Genomic DNA, 17,047 nt, shown 5'->3' on the forward strand with positions numbered 1-17,047 from the left:
GAAATAATGCAATAAATATATTCTGTTTGAAGGTAAACTTTTGCTGCTCAGTATATCCCAACTACAGTTATTGATTGTTCATGACAAATCATGCAACACTTCTTAGCATGAAGCAATATCTCTATCGTAGTCATAGCAGGTAGGATAAAAAGATTGATAGCATGCGACAAACATTTTATCTCACAAAATAGACGTTGTGTTTACAATCACAATATCTTTTTCTCAAATAACGACTTAGTGTTGCCCATGACAAATCATGCGGTGCTCAATTCAAAGATACTTGGTGGAAAAAAAACAATATGAACAAGTTTTATCATTCATTTCATCCTGTTTTACATGTGCCTTCCTGTTTAACTTGTATATTGTGAAGAAAAAAGTCTGGTATGAATTACATTTTATAGACCACGATAAACTAATGACGTCCGGAATTGGCTAAAAATGTCGAATGGAATTGGCAAGGTAACAAATAATTAGCTAACCATTAGCTAATTTGTTAAAAGTAGCTAATACCTGAACTATTAGATAGACTATTCGAATGTCTTTAGCTAGTTTTAGTAGCTAACTATTAACTCTAGAGTATTTAAACATGGTCTAATCCTATTTATGTCAAATTATTGCATCGATTATAGAAAAATTGTCAAAGGCCGGCGACAGTAGTACGCTGCCTCAGTAGTCAATACCACGGGTTGCCTTTTTTGACCCTCCAGCCAACATGTCCACTGATCGGATGGAAGTTTAATGATAACAAGCCATACTTATTAAGCAATCAATAAAAAGTGGGGCTTCCATCTTGAGCTTCTTCATCCGGGCATTTTTTTTTTTCACTGAGACACTGAGACGATGATATGTACACTACGAGCGTTGAGCATGAGCTTCAGCAGCGAAGTGCGAAGACGAAGGATATTCGGTGGCAAGCATGTAATTCTCGGCGGTGTGCGTGGCAACCTGGAAAGAGCAGAGAGGCGACTTGACAACGACAACGTGCACACCGCCTTGCGTCGTCGAGTTCACTTGTTGGCATCGCCTGCTGACCTCATCGTCGCGACTGCTGGAGTTAATCCTCGCCGTCCGTTGGCAGATCGGGCGGCTCTAATCGCCGCCGCGTCAATGGTCAGGACGCTATTTCTTTACTTTCACGCCTCTCAGAGCATCTCCAACAATGCTTTAAACTAGTGCCTCAAATTGAAATATAGGGCTCTACACATGAAAAATCACTCCAACAGTGCCTCAATTCAACAAATTTTGTCAAAAAACTATAGGACACCCTCTCAAGTGCCTCAAATATACTACACCGTAGTGGGCTGCCCTATAATCTAGATTTGAGGCTTTACTGTTGGAGCGGGGTGTTTTGTTGGTGCCCTAAATTCTATAAAATTTACTTATTTTTAAATTATAAGGCATTTTTATAGGTCACGTTGTTGGAGATGCTCTCATCTTCGTTCAGTCGTCGGATTTTTACAAAATTCGTACGTATCCCCGACAAAAATCTCAGGATACACCCGGGAGGCGCGAGTGAAGCCATCACCGTAGGTAGTACTAGTACTCCATACTCCTGTGCCGCTCTCGGATCATCACCGCGCTAAGGCAGCAAGGACGCACACCGGCTCTCCCTCCCTACCTCCGCAGCCGACCAGACCGCGTCATCACCGTCCAGAGGCGAGGCGTCTTCGTCTTCCGCCTGCAGGTCCTCCGCGCTCAGCAGACGATCGAAGCCGCGCGAAACCTACGGCCAGCACCGCAACGCATCACACCCTGCGGCTCAGCCACGCCACGATGTCGTCCATCACCCTGTCCTTCTCGGGCTCGATCAGGAGGTCGTGCAGCAGCCCGTGGTAGAGCCTGAGGGACTTGTCCGCGGACGAGGCCCGCTCGTACAGCGCCCTCGAGCCCTCGGGGTCCGTCACCAGGTCGTCGGCGCCGTGCATCACCAGCAGCGGCACCGCGACCCGCTGCAGGTGCGGCTGCAGGTACGACGTCAGGCGGAGGATCTCGTAGCCCGTCCTCACGCGGATGGCGCCCGTGAACACCAGCTGGTCCGCGTATTTGGCCCGCAGGGCTTCCGGGTCGCGCGACACCGGCGGGCCGTTCCTGTGCGACGCCGTCAACTGGTACCTTGGCGCGATCAGGGCAAAAATCGGTGCCATGGCCTGCAGTTGCCAGCACAAAACAAACGTACTTTTGACACGGGCATGTGCATGTCTGTGGACATCATAACCACAAAACTGGTAGCAAGCTTCTACATCCATGTAGATTATATATATTGCTTAAGAAAGAACAAGACGTACCGCTATGATTGGGTGGGCAGGCTGAACACGGACAGCTGGTGATGTCAGGACAACACCGCTGATGAGCGTTTCTACGTCTGGATCAAGTGCAGCCTGTCAAGAATCAGAACAATTACAATGCACAGCAGAGAAGAAATGAGTAACAACACTCTTGGAGGAAGTAAGCACCACAACGCAACAGTGCAGTTCATATGGCGCCACTGACGTTACCTTCAGAATGATACCCCCACCCGTCGAATGGCCGAAGCAGAAGCATGGAAGACCAGGGTTCTCGGCTGACACTTTCTTGAGGTACATTTTCTACATCGATCACAAGATTTTGGATATAATTTACACAGATGGTCTCAGCTCAGATAGCTGCGAAGATATTCAACTGTTCTCACCAAGTCATTGACAGCGTGGTCAAGAGATTGCACATATCCATGTAGACCATCACTTCCACCATGACCTGTAACACAGCGCAACCTACAGGTTAGATCAGGCTAACAAATTTGTCACTGGTTCTCATTGCGTGCTTGCAGTTGTGACAAATTTCCTAGTATTAGTGAACTCAATAGTTTGCTGCATTATTAGTATTGCTATTAGGTTCCTTTAATTGTTACAATCTAGAATCTCGTTCTATGCTCTTACAGTTTGGGCAACTTCAACCTAGCATGTAATGTAATTTGTCTAATTCAACAAGGAGAAGCTAAACTGAATAAAGGAAATATTAGTTCATAGGCCATCCAGTATTTTTTTTTAAAAAAAAAATGATGATGTGTACCCAACAATCTGTATCCCTCAAACAGAGTTAAGTACCCGAGCCAACAATTTACTCAATTAATCAACACTTCAATCACAATATCTGGTGGGAAACCTTTGAACTGGTGCACCTAAGCTAAGCTCCCAGATCACCACCACCAGACAATACACGATGCAAGAAGGCAGCACCAAAGCAACCATAAAAGCGAAGAAGTATCATAGCTAAGCCTCCCAGCTACAAACCAGATAACATTATTCAACTCAACTTTTCAAGGTCAAGGCCTGCTTTGGCAGGCCTCGTGGCTTAGAATCCACCAGAAGTTTCTGAAATTTCGCTGGCAGGTCAGTCAGTCAAGGGCAAATCAAGGTCCTGAATTTTATTTTTTTTCAAATAGGTCAATAAAACTAGAATCGGATTAAGATGGAGTGAAAACAACCAAAGAATGAACAGCTAAAGTGAAGCCGTATTAATCGAATCGAAGTCGGACAACCAAGGATTGAACAGTCAAAATGAAGCCAACAAAGTATATGGACACGAAAGTCAAGTGTACAAAAAAATAGACAGCCTTGCATTTCACTGTCAGGATTCAAGACCAGAAAAATTAAGGGCTCCTTTGGAATGCAAAATTTTCACATGAACTGTACAGGAATTTCACAGAATCAGTTCATTTTGACATGAAAAACACATGAAATGGAACAAACTCCTACATTCCAAGGGGCCCTAAAAGTGTGCATTTCATCCTAGTGAGAAGTTGGCATCTTTTGTTCACTTCTCTCGTCATCGCTGGAAAAATTGTTTCTGGCACTAGTTAATTAAGTTCAGAATCACACAATCATCAACATGGACGAAAATCAGACATACATGCATGATGCATACTTAGTTAGGTGATAATATAAGGTTTCAAGCATGACAACTAAAAAAAAGGAGGAAATAGATGCTCACCAGTCCAGTCCATCCCGTACACCTTGATGCCGATATCATTCAATCGCCTCGCTAAATGATCGTACCTCCCACTGCCACACCAATCAAAGGAAGGTCAGTGTCAGCCATCCGCATGACAACAAACCAGCATAGCCAGAAAAATTCATTCCGAAAGGAACTGATAGGAGCAGGAATTGTTCCTACCTGTGCTCGTTTAGCCCGTGCATGACAACAACTAGCGCCCTGCGTCACAAATCGCCCAACAACGAAGGACGAATAATTAGATCAACACCAGAAGGTACCTTTCTCCTAGGAGGAGAAACGAACAGAAGTTGCAAACAACACGTGGGCAGAGGCCCCAGGGATGCCTGGATTTTTTTGTTTTGGGTTTGTCAGTTTCGCGAGGCGAGGGAGTGTCCTTTGTCTCACTCTCACCTTGGTTTAACGGTGGAGGACGGGCGCGGCCACCAGCACTGCGTGAAGAGCGTCTCGCCGCGAGCGGTGGGGATGAGCTCGTACTCCCGCCCGGCCTCCCGCGCCCGGCGCATGGCTACCTCCCTCCGCGCGGAAGCCTGCCTCCGCGCGGCGACCATGGGCGACCCGGCCGGCACCCGCAGAACCACCGACGACGACGACGACGACGACGACGCCGACTTCCCCTTCTTCCCGCTAGCCCCCGGCGCGGAGGCCGCGGCCCCGGCCCCCGGGCGCGAGCGCCACCGGAAGGGCAGGAGCAGGAGCAGGGCCAGCGGCTGCAGCACGGCGAGGAGCCGGCGCAGCGCGAGCAGCGAGAGCAGCGCGCTCAGCCGGCCCGCCGCGTCCGCCGCCTGCATGCTCCCGGCCATCCCTGCGACTGCGACCACCGGCTCCGTCTCCTTATCCCTTCCTTCTTCCTCGGCGCGGGCCGCGGGGCACTGGTGGCGGGTTGGGTCGGTCGGTCGGTCGTCGCCGCCGCCGCTGCCGTGATCCCTCGCCCCCCGATAAAGCTGCCGATCCCGGAACGATCGCGCCGGCACCGCCCTAAAAATGGATTCGTCCCAGGCCCAGCGCAGTCCTGTTCAACGACACCCTCCGAAAAAAAAAGTCGTGCCCGTCCTTTTATCGATTTATTATCACCCTCTCTCCTTTAGCCGGCCGCCGGCGATTCTCGAACCGGGTTCTGGTGTCGTACGCAACGAAGACGAGTGGGGCCGGTGGTGAGAAAAGGAGGAGAAGCTGAGCAGGGCTTCGCGAATGGGGGGAGTGGAGGCGAAGTTTTCATCTTATAGCCCGCGCTCTCGCAGTCGCAGCCCCGCCCGCCGGGTGGGGGAGGCGGAGGCGGCAAGAGAGCGGGAGACAGAACCGAACGGATGGTCTCTTGGCGAGCCGGAGCCGCGGCGGAGGGTCGTGGCCTAGCACGGGCCCACGTGACGTGACTGAGAACGGCTGGCCCCACACAGCACAGCATCCTTCACCTTCTCCAGGCAAACGTGTGGACGGCGGGAAAGCAGCAGGCCGCGTGGCGTCACCGTAGCCGGGCTAGCGGCTGGGGAGCCGTTAAAGGAGACCACGGCGTGGGGTGGCGCGGGACCCGTGTGGGTTTGGACGGGCGACCGGTCGCCGTCGCTTATCTCCTTTGTTATTATCTCCGCCGGGCCTGCCTAGGTAGCGTCGCGGCGCCGGGGGCTCTCGCCGTCATCTCTAGATTCTCGCCGGCCGGCCTCTGTGGCCGTGTGGCGCGAGAAAGGAACGGGCGGGAACAGGGGGCATCCAGAAATTTCGGGAGCGTCGACGCATACGCAGCAGGCCCACCCGCACGCTAGCGGGACTGTGCCTTGTGCAGGCACATCTCGGGGCGGTACTACCGTACTAGACTAGTGCTCCGTACAAAACACGGCGCACCGCGCGTTTTCGCTGTGCGATCACGATAAACCGCGCTCGTCCGGAGATGTCGGGGTCACGTCGGATTAGCTAAAGAGATTCGGTTCGGAGACGGGTTTGTTTCACGTTTATAATATGGTCGCGATTTTTGTAATGATACGGTATGGTATGGTCTACAAAAATCTAAGCATACAAATATCAGTATGTTCAGCAAAACTCTATGATAATCGTAACCATTGGTATAAAAACGCATTTATGCATTTCTAATTCCTCTCACCAGTCCGCCACTACTATTCGCACGTGCACTTGACGAACCATGCTAGCAGTAGCAGCCCTTAATTCGATACATTGGGCTACTATAGCACTAGCTAACCGTACGTGCACTTGACGAACCACCATAGAAACGCTTAAGCAACCGTTAGAGACGCTTAAGCAATTCGTATGCTAGTTAGCAATAGCTCGCAGAGTAAGACGCGCACAGGGAGCTTAGTGGGTGGGTCGGAGTCATGCCAACAGGACAGGACGGATGGAGCGGCGGCCGTGCGGCATGCGGCGCTCGACGAGTTTGACAACCGCCAGCACGGAGGAGAGGGCTAGCGCGTTATCTGGCTGCGCGCGCGGCAGTTGATTGCTCCACGGCGGCTGTGCGGTTGTGACGTGCCCAAACCGCAAACCGGCCAGACCGACGAATCGAACCACCGTGCGCCGCAAGCGCACCCACGGCTCCCGGCCGTCCACCGGGTCCACGTATGATCCCAACCACAAGATAGCTAGCGTCGCCCCCGTGCTCATGACGGAATGTATATCCGGCCGGCGAACTCTGCCGCCGCCGCTCCCGTCTTTGGCACGCAAACGCAAAGGGGACTTAAAGGTCTGTTTATTTCAGTTTATAGATGATAATCTAAATTATAATTTATATATATTATAATTTATAGATAGTTATTTGGTTGTCTAGATTATAATTTGTAGGACAGATGAACACTACGCGGTGGGAGGTGGGAGAAGAGACGCTTGTGCGTGCAATTTGAAGATGACAGTACGTTCGATTTGGAAAAGGTGAATGACATACTTTGTAATTTTGTAAATATAACCATAGGTAGTGGGTATTCTACCAAAAAAATAATTCCAAATAAGTTTATCTTGATGAGATTATAGGATTATCATAATCAGGATTTTAAACTATATAAAAAACCGGATCTATAATCTAGATATTTGTTTACCTGCCAGATTATTTATATTAAATTATATAATTTAGATATATTATAATTTGAAACAAACGGGGCCTTAGACCACTAGACCAGCGCCAATAATTTGCCCTCCCCGCTCTTCGACCAACTTCTCTGATCCAGGCAACGTCGCTGTATGAAACGCACATCTTCTGTATTTGATATGAACGGACAATGCAACAGGCCTCTAGTTTCTACTCTTTCAAAGCACTTAAAGCACCAGCTTCATATATCGTGACTCGTGTGTTACATACTAAGCGTGTAGATTTATTTTTTCCCACTTCTCGTCTATTAATGGATCGTTACATTATAGACGTGTAATGATAAACAACACGAATCCAACACGATAGAAAGCCACACGTATCACAACGCTCCTATATAGTACTAGTACCACATCGATAGCTGAAGGAGGCCAGATGATCGAACGAGGATATAAAAAACAGTCATATCTTTGTTTCACTTATATTTTTTTGTATTTTAGCTAAAATAAAGTGTAATGTTTGTTTTATTATATCGGTTTTTTTATTATATAAATTATTGTTGTCTCTTGGCCAGGATATCCTTTATGCTCTTCCGTGCTGTGGTAACTGGAGTGCGGCTAGTCTAGTTTTCCAACTCGTTGGGTATTGTTTTTGGCTCTAGTAGCCCGTGCGTGCTTTTTGCTTATTCATGCAATTGGCCCTTCTATGAAAGTAAAAAAAAATGTGCTGAAGAATGGAATAGATTTCAGCAAGTGTAGGCCGTATTTGAAACGCATGAATTTTATAGAAATTTCACAAATAATCCATTCATTATAACAAGGGAAAACATAGAAAATAGAAAAAGTTCCCTAGGTTCCAAAGAGGTCAGCTTCAGCTCTCTGTCAGACTTTTAGCACTAAAGAATGTCCTCTGAAGTATCCAAGATGACACGTAAACCAGTGGTGTTCCCAAAGGCGGTTAGGTCTATGTGTTACGGTTATCTAATCTGCGTATATGCTTGACAAACACAAGATGTGCTAAAAACAATTAGCATATGAAGTAAGGGTGCACGAAAATAAAAAAAGCGTGGCAAGTCAAATGCTTGGTCCAGCGGAGAAAACAAGCCGTTGCTTCAAAAGCAGTAGCCATTCACACACTACCCCAAAAAAACAGGCAAAGGCAATGTCAAGACATCAAATCGATCGCCCTTCAGGCGACTCTGCAATTCCCACCATTTTTTTAATGCCGTTGACTGTTAACAGTCATATTGTAGACACCATTTCGAGCAAGCATATTCTGACCCAAGCACAGGAGATGTTGGACAATTTTAGGGTCGACGAAAGGATTAGGCGTAACAGCCAAAACAGACTAAAATGTTTAACTAGAACGTGTACATCACCTAGTGACCTTTTTTCTTAGAACTCCCCAGATACATCGTATATATAAACTCTAGATGGCAAGATGTCAACCAGAAAAGGCAAGTAAAACTTGTAAGCTGTTTCACAGACAAGCACGGAAGGCAATCTCCTAAAGACCTGGCAATGCAATGAATGACATTCTGGGCTTGGGTTAGAACCCTAACATGTGCACAGCATGGCACGGAGTTCAACAATGATCACACCATGTACAACATGACAGCCCTATTGCTAAAAATGCATCACAAAGTACCTAAAAAACAAAATGGCCTGTTACATCGGGGCTAGAAAGAGAAAAAAAAAATAAAGTTATATTACAAGCGCAACACAGGGCATGGATTGATTGCACACAGCGTCAAAGACCAGCTGATTGTGGCACCACGCGTGATCAAACCGAATCTGGGTTTGCCATGGCTCAGCCGTGGTAGAAAATCTTTCGCCTTGATCTACCAAAATTTCATGGTGCTTAGGTGTTGTCGCATATGTTAAGCCACCCAGGATCCAATAGCAATTTGTGTCATGAAGATATTGGCTCGTAAGGAAAAGAAAGCCATGGATGTTTCAATGCTTCTGAGGCACTTGGGCGCTTCTTCGGGTTCACCTCTAGAAGGCACGCAACGAACTCGATAAACCCTTGATCAGCCATGGGCAAGCGGTACCGCAAGGATGTCTTTTTCGGAATCAAGTATTCAAGCCTGTTACTTTCCTGAAGCACAATGAAATGCAAGTTTCAATGCTAATATCATAAGGAGAGATTTACTAATATCTGCTCATGTTATAGGGTGGATTTACTGAATGATGCCCCTCTGAAGAGCACAAACCTGATTTCTTTCATATAACATGTGGTTCTTAGTGAAATATTTGAAGGTGTCCCGTCCCTGTGCAAGCATAGCTTGTTCTATGGCGCCAATGATGCCCATCACACGAGCAAGTAATGTTGCAGGCGAATCGTTTTGGAAAAGAACCTGAAAAGCATAGAGGACGCACACATCAGCTTCCGTCCACCATACAAGCGTATAACAACAAAAAAAATAGCAAGCTGCATAGCTTCTAATCACCACCTTCACTATGCTCCCAAGTCTCCACTCCTCTAATTATCAACAGTGACCAATGAATTCTAGGTACATGACCTTACTATGATAGGCACATCAAAAGTAGAATGGAGAGAGAAGGGGCATGCAATGTTCTCTTATTTTCTTTTATGGCATTCCCCTCTTGCATTATGTGTTTGTTTCTACTCCTTTACATTACCAGAACATCATGAACAACACATAACCATAAGTATAGCAATAACAGTTATGAACAATATTAGCCAATATGCAGTAACCACTTACATTTCCAGTGCAAAGTTCTGCTAATATACAACCAAGTGACCATATATCTATCTTTTTGTCATAAGGCAAGCCCAGTATAACCTCAGGTGCACGGTAAGATCGTGATTGCACATATGAACATAGATGATCAGTCTCAAAACAGCTGCTCCCAAGATCAATTACTTTTATTTCACATCTGCTGTAGCTCTTTACCAATATGTTTTCTGGCTTCAAATCACAGTGGATTAGACCGAGACCATGCAGAAACTGCAGCGCCTCCAGACACTGAATAGCTATTGACTGCCAAGGGGTACAACAAAGAAAAAAATATCAAATCTATGTGAAAAATTGTAGAATCGTGTTTTGTTACTGGTAGTCAAACAATAAGTCAACATTAGTGGATAACCTAGCTCAGTAATACCTGCAGTCTTGGCATTGTGAAGTAAACCTCACCCCCTGATTCTCTGTTGAATTTCTGAAACTCGTACAGATTTGCCTTCAGAAGTTCACAGACTATCAGCAAATGCTCCTGCAAACAATGTTTAAAATAAGTAGTACAGCAAACACAACAAACTTTATTATATGATGCTGTGACTCGAGAGCAATTTGTTTTGGAGAAGAGTCATTTATCAACTCTGAAACTCCATTCACTTTACAGCTTCTTACTAAATGCCCACAAGCAGTATCAAGCCATTCTAAGGGGTGAATTTGAAAAATCTCAAAGTAGTTTTGCTGAAAAGACAAGATTCACATGAGTCCCTTGCTGATGATCATAAACATGGTGGAATTTGTTACAAGATGTAATGTAATGCCACAGATTCTGCAAATGTCATTGCATGGAAATACCCAAAAAAAAGTAGCCAATGGCAAAATATGCACTGCACAAAGTCCTTGAAAGTATCTGACACCACCCATACTTCCATCCTGATGTCAACAGCTTGGGCAGCAAGATCTGGATATAGTTTTGCTATAGCCCTCTCAACTAGGGAAGAAATATCTAGAGTAGCTGAGGAAGCGTGGCAGCAGGATCTGACCCAACTGATAGACGTGGAACAGCTCCTTCAAGAACACGTGCAGGCATGATCATTTCCGCATTTGCTCATCGTCGGTCCACATCTACAGTACAAGCACAAAACCTTAGGATGGAGAACCAGAGAAAAGCAGAAGGACAGCACAGCAAGCAAGCAGGCTGAGGGATGGCCGAGGGAAGAAGATGAAGAGGGAAAGGCACACACCATCGTCGGAGGAGCTCATCACGAAGAACCGGCAGGCACTTGCACTGGTACAGGGCGGCGACAGCTAACAGCTCACCAGGAAGGGAATAGCAAGCCGGGGGGGGGGGGGGGGGGGGGGGGGGGGGATCGCGGGAGAAATTGTGGCTGTCCCTGCATGCCTCTTGCCCTCCCCTGTTGTTCGTGCCTCCCAAGTTGTGCCTTCCTATTATAACCCTAACAGGCCAAATGACAAGCCCAATAGGCTACATGTAGGTCCGGTTAAACAGGACCAACCAAACTGGTTGCCCCTGTCCTAGTAAGACGATTAATCGATAACTAATCGGGAGATTAGCTTTCTGACCGAACTAATCACCTCGGTACCCCAAGTCGATCACCAGGGACTGATTAGGACGATTAATCATGAGTAATCATGGCTTGTAAACACTGGTAGCCATTCTAACGGATCACCTCAGGCTAATCCTAACATGTGACTTCAATATCCAGAGTCTGTGATCTATCAAATGTTGTGGCACACAACAAAAAATGGCTGTTGATATTCAAGAGGGAGAAATGTATATATACATTACATACCAAATCATGTAATTCAAGAAACATCCGCTTTAACAGCTAAGGGTGGAGGCGTGGAGCACAAGACATGTATTGAATTGGTAGAATTTCAAACATACGATAATGCAACATTAGTATTTACTAATTACTACTTCATCGACTCATTTGAGATTACACATGCCAGCAAGCAGTGGAGTTGTGACAAATTCAACAGTTGAGCAAAATTAAATAACACTGAAAAATGATCTATCAAGAGTAAAAGCTCAAACTTACCCGATAGTAGAAGTAATCATACAGACGCAAAAGGTGGTACTTGTCACCAGGATCATGCTTGTTAACATACTTCAGAAGCTTGATCTCATCAAGGCTCTGGTCGAAAAAATCTTTGTTATTTTTTATAATTTTAACACATACATCCATTCCTGTGTGCAAATCATGTGCCTGGATGGCTTTGCTGAAAGCAGCTGACCCCAAATACTCTGATACATGATAACGCCCAGCAATGACAGAATTGAGAACAACATGGAAATTTTTGTCTTCTTCAAAGCCAGTTCTGTTAATTAACAGGAGACGGTGTTAGAAGATATAAAATATCTTTTAAAAATACGGCGTAGGTGCCACACTGTGAACACAGGCACACAAGGACAATAGATAACTGGAAATTACCATATCATTTTTTTATGCTTTAACAAGATTAACAGATGGAACAATCATTTAAAGAAAATACCTGTTTTTTCTATGCACAATCTTAAGATTGAAAGTTTCAAACTCTTCCTCCTGCACCTTTATCTGCCTGACTTGCTCTTGCAATGCTGCTGCTTCCTCATCATCCAAGTTGGTTCCAGTGTCTTCTTGTGCGTCATCTAGTTTGTGACGCCGAACATTCGTTGTGTCCTCTGTTTCGCCATACGATGGACTTGAATTTCTTGATCTAACAACATCAGATGTCATTTCATCTCTAGAGCTCCTAAGAGAAGACTCACTATTCTTTTTCTTCCATGTAGCAAGCATATCATCTGATGCCACGCCATTTTGGCAATCATCCAGATCGTTAATGCAATACATTTCATCCTTCTTTGACCACAAAGTTTTAGTATCAGAGTCATGATTTTTCACAGAATGCAAAGGTGGAGGAAAAGAAAATCCACCATCAGCCGCTCCTGGCAGTAGATTACCCTTCTGGATACCAGCAGCGTAATTGATTTGGTCATGTTTTACTCCTTTAGCACCTACTCTCTTCTTTTCAGGATCCTGCTGAGAATGTCTCTTTCCACTAACACTCAAGCTGCTCTCATTGAAATATTCAATATCCCCCTCACTACTACCTCCAATCAGACTTTCTCGCACCTCACTGCCAATGTCAGCAGCATCACTGCTTATCCCAACACCAATTGACCTAACAGAGCCATGCTGATCATCCTCCACAAAAGGGTCATCAGGATGAGGTCGTTCAGAATCATTAAGGAATTTCCCATTCCCTAACATACCTAGTTCACTGTTCTGCAATACAAAGCCCTGCCAGGCTGGTTCAGAATGCATCAAATTAAGCTCTTCAGGATCTAAAAGTTGCCCATCATACTGAGCTATCATATCATTATCAGGAATCCCATTGACCATTGGACCCTCAGAAGTACCTATTTGTGCAATATTCTTTCCATGAAAATATTGCTCACCGGATATGTAGGAATCTTCCTCAACAAATGACTGGTCATCATCTTCATCCTTTGTAGGGCGATCATGACGATCAGGCCCTCTTGTGTGGTCGGTTGCCTTCTCATTGTCGCTAGGATAATCAATCTCATGTGCTAAAAACCAGGTTTCATCCTCAATTGGTTGTCGGGTGTAGCCTACATCGTCATCGTCATCATACTCATCGGAATCCCAGTATTCACCAATTGGATATTCAAGTGAATCATCATCAAGTCTTGCAAAACCCGAGGTATCTTCTGTAATACCCTGACTGACAGACAGCCAACTACTGCCAATTGTACGCCTTCCACCTGAATGTGAGTGCAAGGTCATTATTCAAGAGACAAACAATATGATACGGTTTAAATTAAAATAATCAGCATTAACAACATGCATAGTCATCAACTCACACTTACAGGGGAAAAACCCTAGAAGATGAACGGAAAGCAAAACAATTACAGAAAGATGAAATGTAGGTCAATGATCTATCTAGGGGAAAACAATTGAATAACGAGACATGGATTATCACTAATAATCAAAAACTCCAAAGCACAACTCTTTTTTACAAGATGGATGGAAAGCAAAACAATTAGAAACATGAAATGCTAGTCAATGAGCCTTCTTAGGGAAGGGGGCATGAAAGCATTACTCTAAAAAATGAATCATGAAAATGCTAGTCAATGATCCTTCTTGGGAAAGGGGGGCATGAAAGCATTACTTTAAAAATTGAATCACGACAAATGGATTATCACTAAGCAATATATATATTTGAAACTTTTGGTAAAGCAAAAAACTAATAATTTTCTCACATGATAGTGGCACTAGATGAGGCTTTAAAAACAAACATGTCTAATGAAAATTTGCAACTGTCCACATGTATCATTTCAATTGGAAGATTGTCGATAATCATGTAAGTGTAAAAAAAATAAGTTTACCCATGACAATGAACATATTAGATAAATGTTGGCAATTCATTAATGCTACTAACACCAATAGGCAACAATTCACAAGGTCACATGTGATTTTATTATGTATTATTATAGCAAATATACATCAATAAATTACATAAAGTAAATCAGCCAATGTCCATAGGTGATCTCAAATATGATACACAAAGCATGAGCATTAGTCAAATGTCCAAGTCTTCTAGCCTATACAACTAAAGCCAACATTATGTCCTGGGAATTTTTTACACTGATCGTGGTCTTACCAAGCAAATAGAAGTACCATATCCCTATTGAACTCACTAGCAACATACCTGAAGATGTTATGTCTTGCCCAATGGGAACATCGAGATAAGACCCAATCATAAAGGCATGATCAGCACTAGATTGCTTGGCTCCAGATCCATGGTGATTGATCTTGTCCTCCCAGTTCATGTTGACTAGCTTATCTTCGGACTTGAGCCTCACAGGAGGTAACTTTGGAAGCTCCTCACGCTGATTATCTCCAACAAGCTGTAAATCGAAGCATCGGTCAGACACCTGATCTGTATCTAGGGATTTTTCGAAGTAATTTTGTCTGTTCCCCTCGTCGAAATGTCCTTTTGCCCCTTTTCCAACACCATCTGCATTAATGCTCCTCCTTACCTCTTTCCTCTCGTTTTCATGGTGCGTGCTATTGTAACTAGATGACGGGTTTTCCCCAGGGAATGGAAGCACTGTCTTAACTGTGCAACCATTTAACATCTCCTCCTTTTCTGGTACTAGATTTTTATCCCTGGAATGACCCTGTTCATTGATTGCAGTTCTCCCAGCAGCATCAACTTTTCCTTTCCCTCTTCCAGAAGAGACTTTTTGCTCCAGCAATGGGCCAGGCTGTTCAGTCCCAACGCCTCGATCCCTCTTCTCTGCCAACATCGCAGCACGCCTATGTCTTGGCACCTCCTCCGACACCAGCAGCTCAGCTAGCTGTTCTGCCGTGCTGTTTGCTATGCTGAAGGTCCAAGGATACAGATCCCCCACGTTGTTCTCCTGAGGCTGGCCAATCCCGGAGCCCTTCTTTCCATCCAAACCGTTCGGCAGGGCTCCAACATCAACCTCCTTCACGATGAACTCCCTCGATGAGTCCGCACTCCTCTCTGTCACAGCACCGTTGGGCCCTCCATTGGAGCTCACCAAGTCCTCCTGCTCGTCGTCTTCTTTCAGCTCAGCGACACACCTCTGCACGGTCATGCCGTTCGAATCGGCGCAGCCGGTGAGCTCCCCACGGAGAGCTGCCTCTGCCTTGGCGAACCGGTTCTTCCGCAGGAACTCAAGCACCAGATCAATGTTCTCCGGCATGTTTCCCTCCAATATCAACTAGCCCAGAAACGAGCGAGAACCTCTGCGAAGAAATGCTTACAGTGAGGCCGAAGAAGAGCTGATTTGTTGCGGCCCAGCTCCCAGACCAGCCGATCCGAACGAAGCTCCGGGCGCTCGGGGGCTTAGGAAGTGGCCCAATGCCGCGGCGCCGGCAGCCGCAGATCGGTGCCTCTGCCTCGAAAAGCCCCCCTGACAAATCAAGCTTCCGTGGAGCTCCTCGAAACCGCGCGACCGCAACCAAGCTGAGAAGACCAAGGCAACCCACACCCTAAGCGCAACGCGCGCCCCGTAGGGGAAGGCGCGGATCCTCGGGGGAGGGGACCGCGAGGCGGAAGCCCCGGAACCCTACTGGCCGTCGCCGCAACCCACGCCGGCGCGAGATGGAGGCGGGGCAAGCACGATGAGGTCAGCGGGACCCGTCGCCGCCGAGAGCGGACGGCGGCCGAGCGGGAGCGGATCCGGCAGCGGCGTGGCAGCGGCGGCGGAGGCGGGGAAGGCGCATCGGGTGGGGGCTGTCAGGGCGCGGCCGGCGCGGCTGGGGTCAGCATATTCGAGGTGGTGGTGTGCGTACGCGAGAACGGAGAGAGCCCCAATACCCAGGGAGAGAGAGAGAGGCAAAGAAAGGGAAATGGGAAATGTTTTTTTCTATCTCTCTCTCCTTTCTCCCCGTAATCCCGTTCCAGCTCGTTTGGTGTCACGCGGGACCGGATCGAGGCGAGGGAGGGGGAACGCCGATTCGCAGTGCTGTTTGGTGCAATTGTTAGCTTTGGCCTTTGGGCGTTCAAAACCTCTGGTCCCGCTTGGGTGTTGCTTCCTCACGGAGAGGACAGGCAGAAGTAACGTCCGTGGAGGACTGGGAGAAATGCTGTACTGCTGAACGAACAGGAGGGAAACCGGTTTCGTGCGACCGTTCCGCCGGCCGGCCGGCAGCTCGGCAGTGTCCACTGGCGGTGACGGCCTAGCCGGCTAGGTCTATTGTTGTCGCTTTGAATTAAAGTTGATTATTTTGATTGCTTCAACTGTAATCTATAGAGACAAATATTATTAAAGCAGGACAAACTGTTCTCATCATTAAGTTTTTTATGTGGATATATGGTTCTCATTATTAAATATAGATAAATATTAAACCTAATTAATTTATAATTAACTGTCCCTTTAGGGACCGTTCGTTGCGATCGCGAACGTCTCAGCTGCTCTAGCGGTCGCACGAGAGACGAGAGACGGACGGCCCCTCTCCCTCGGGCACGTCTATGCCAACTGCGCCAGCCGTGGCCGGTCTTGCTTTACCGGCGAAGGGGAGCGTCCCTTCTGGGGTGGATGCATCTGCGACTCTTGTGTCGGTTCATTTGGCCTCGGCTGATGTTGTCGCCGATGTTGGGTTCGAGTCAGAGCTTCCCGCATTCGTTTCCATCACCGGTGGGTCGGATGGAAGTCTCGGGGGCGAGGGTTCTTTGCGAGCACTCGTGCAAATCGATCGTCCTCCGTCGAACACCTTCCCTACCAGATGTGTTGGACAAGGAGCGACAACCCATGAATTTGTTTGAAATGGATG

At 46.6% G+C, this 17,047-nt stretch overlaps 2 protein-coding genes across 2 annotated transcripts; both read right to left on the minus strand.

Moving 5' to 3' along the window:
- Positions 1 to 1,417: 1,417 nt before the first annotated feature.
- Positions 1,418 to 4,938, minus strand: LOC100279712 (uncharacterized). Its single transcript, NM_001152671.1, is given in 7 exon segments — positions 1,418 to 2,147; positions 2,286 to 2,378; positions 2,496 to 2,585; positions 2,669 to 2,733; positions 3,970 to 4,040; positions 4,153 to 4,191; positions 4,384 to 4,938. Coding segments are annotated over 7 exon segments (1,170 nt in total). The 5' UTR covers positions 4,794 to 4,938; the 3' UTR covers positions 1,418 to 1,745.
- A 3,520-nt stretch (positions 4,939 to 8,458) lies between these two features.
- On the minus strand, positions 8,459 to 16,299 carry LOC103625933 (Protein kinase superfamily protein). The gene is made up of 7 exons (XM_008646334.2): positions 14,451 to 16,299; positions 12,231 to 13,503; positions 11,777 to 12,056; positions 10,144 to 10,251; positions 9,744 to 10,022; positions 9,231 to 9,374; positions 8,459 to 9,115 (listed from the first exon to the last, which is right to left on the minus strand). Exons 1-7 carry the CDS (start codon positions 15,472 to 15,474, stop codon positions 8,927 to 8,929), a joined length of 3,297 nt encoding a protein of 1,098 aa, XP_008644556.1. The 5' UTR covers positions 15,475 to 16,299; the 3' UTR covers positions 8,459 to 8,926.
- Positions 16,300 to 17,047: the final 748 nt, after the last annotated feature.

This window comes from Zea mays, chromosome 5 (genome assembly GCF_902167145.1).
Source record: "Zea mays cultivar B73 chromosome 5, Zm-B73-REFERENCE-NAM-5.0, whole genome shotgun sequence".
NCBI classification, from domain to species: domain Eukaryota; kingdom Viridiplantae; phylum Streptophyta; class Magnoliopsida; order Poales; family Poaceae; genus Zea; species Zea mays.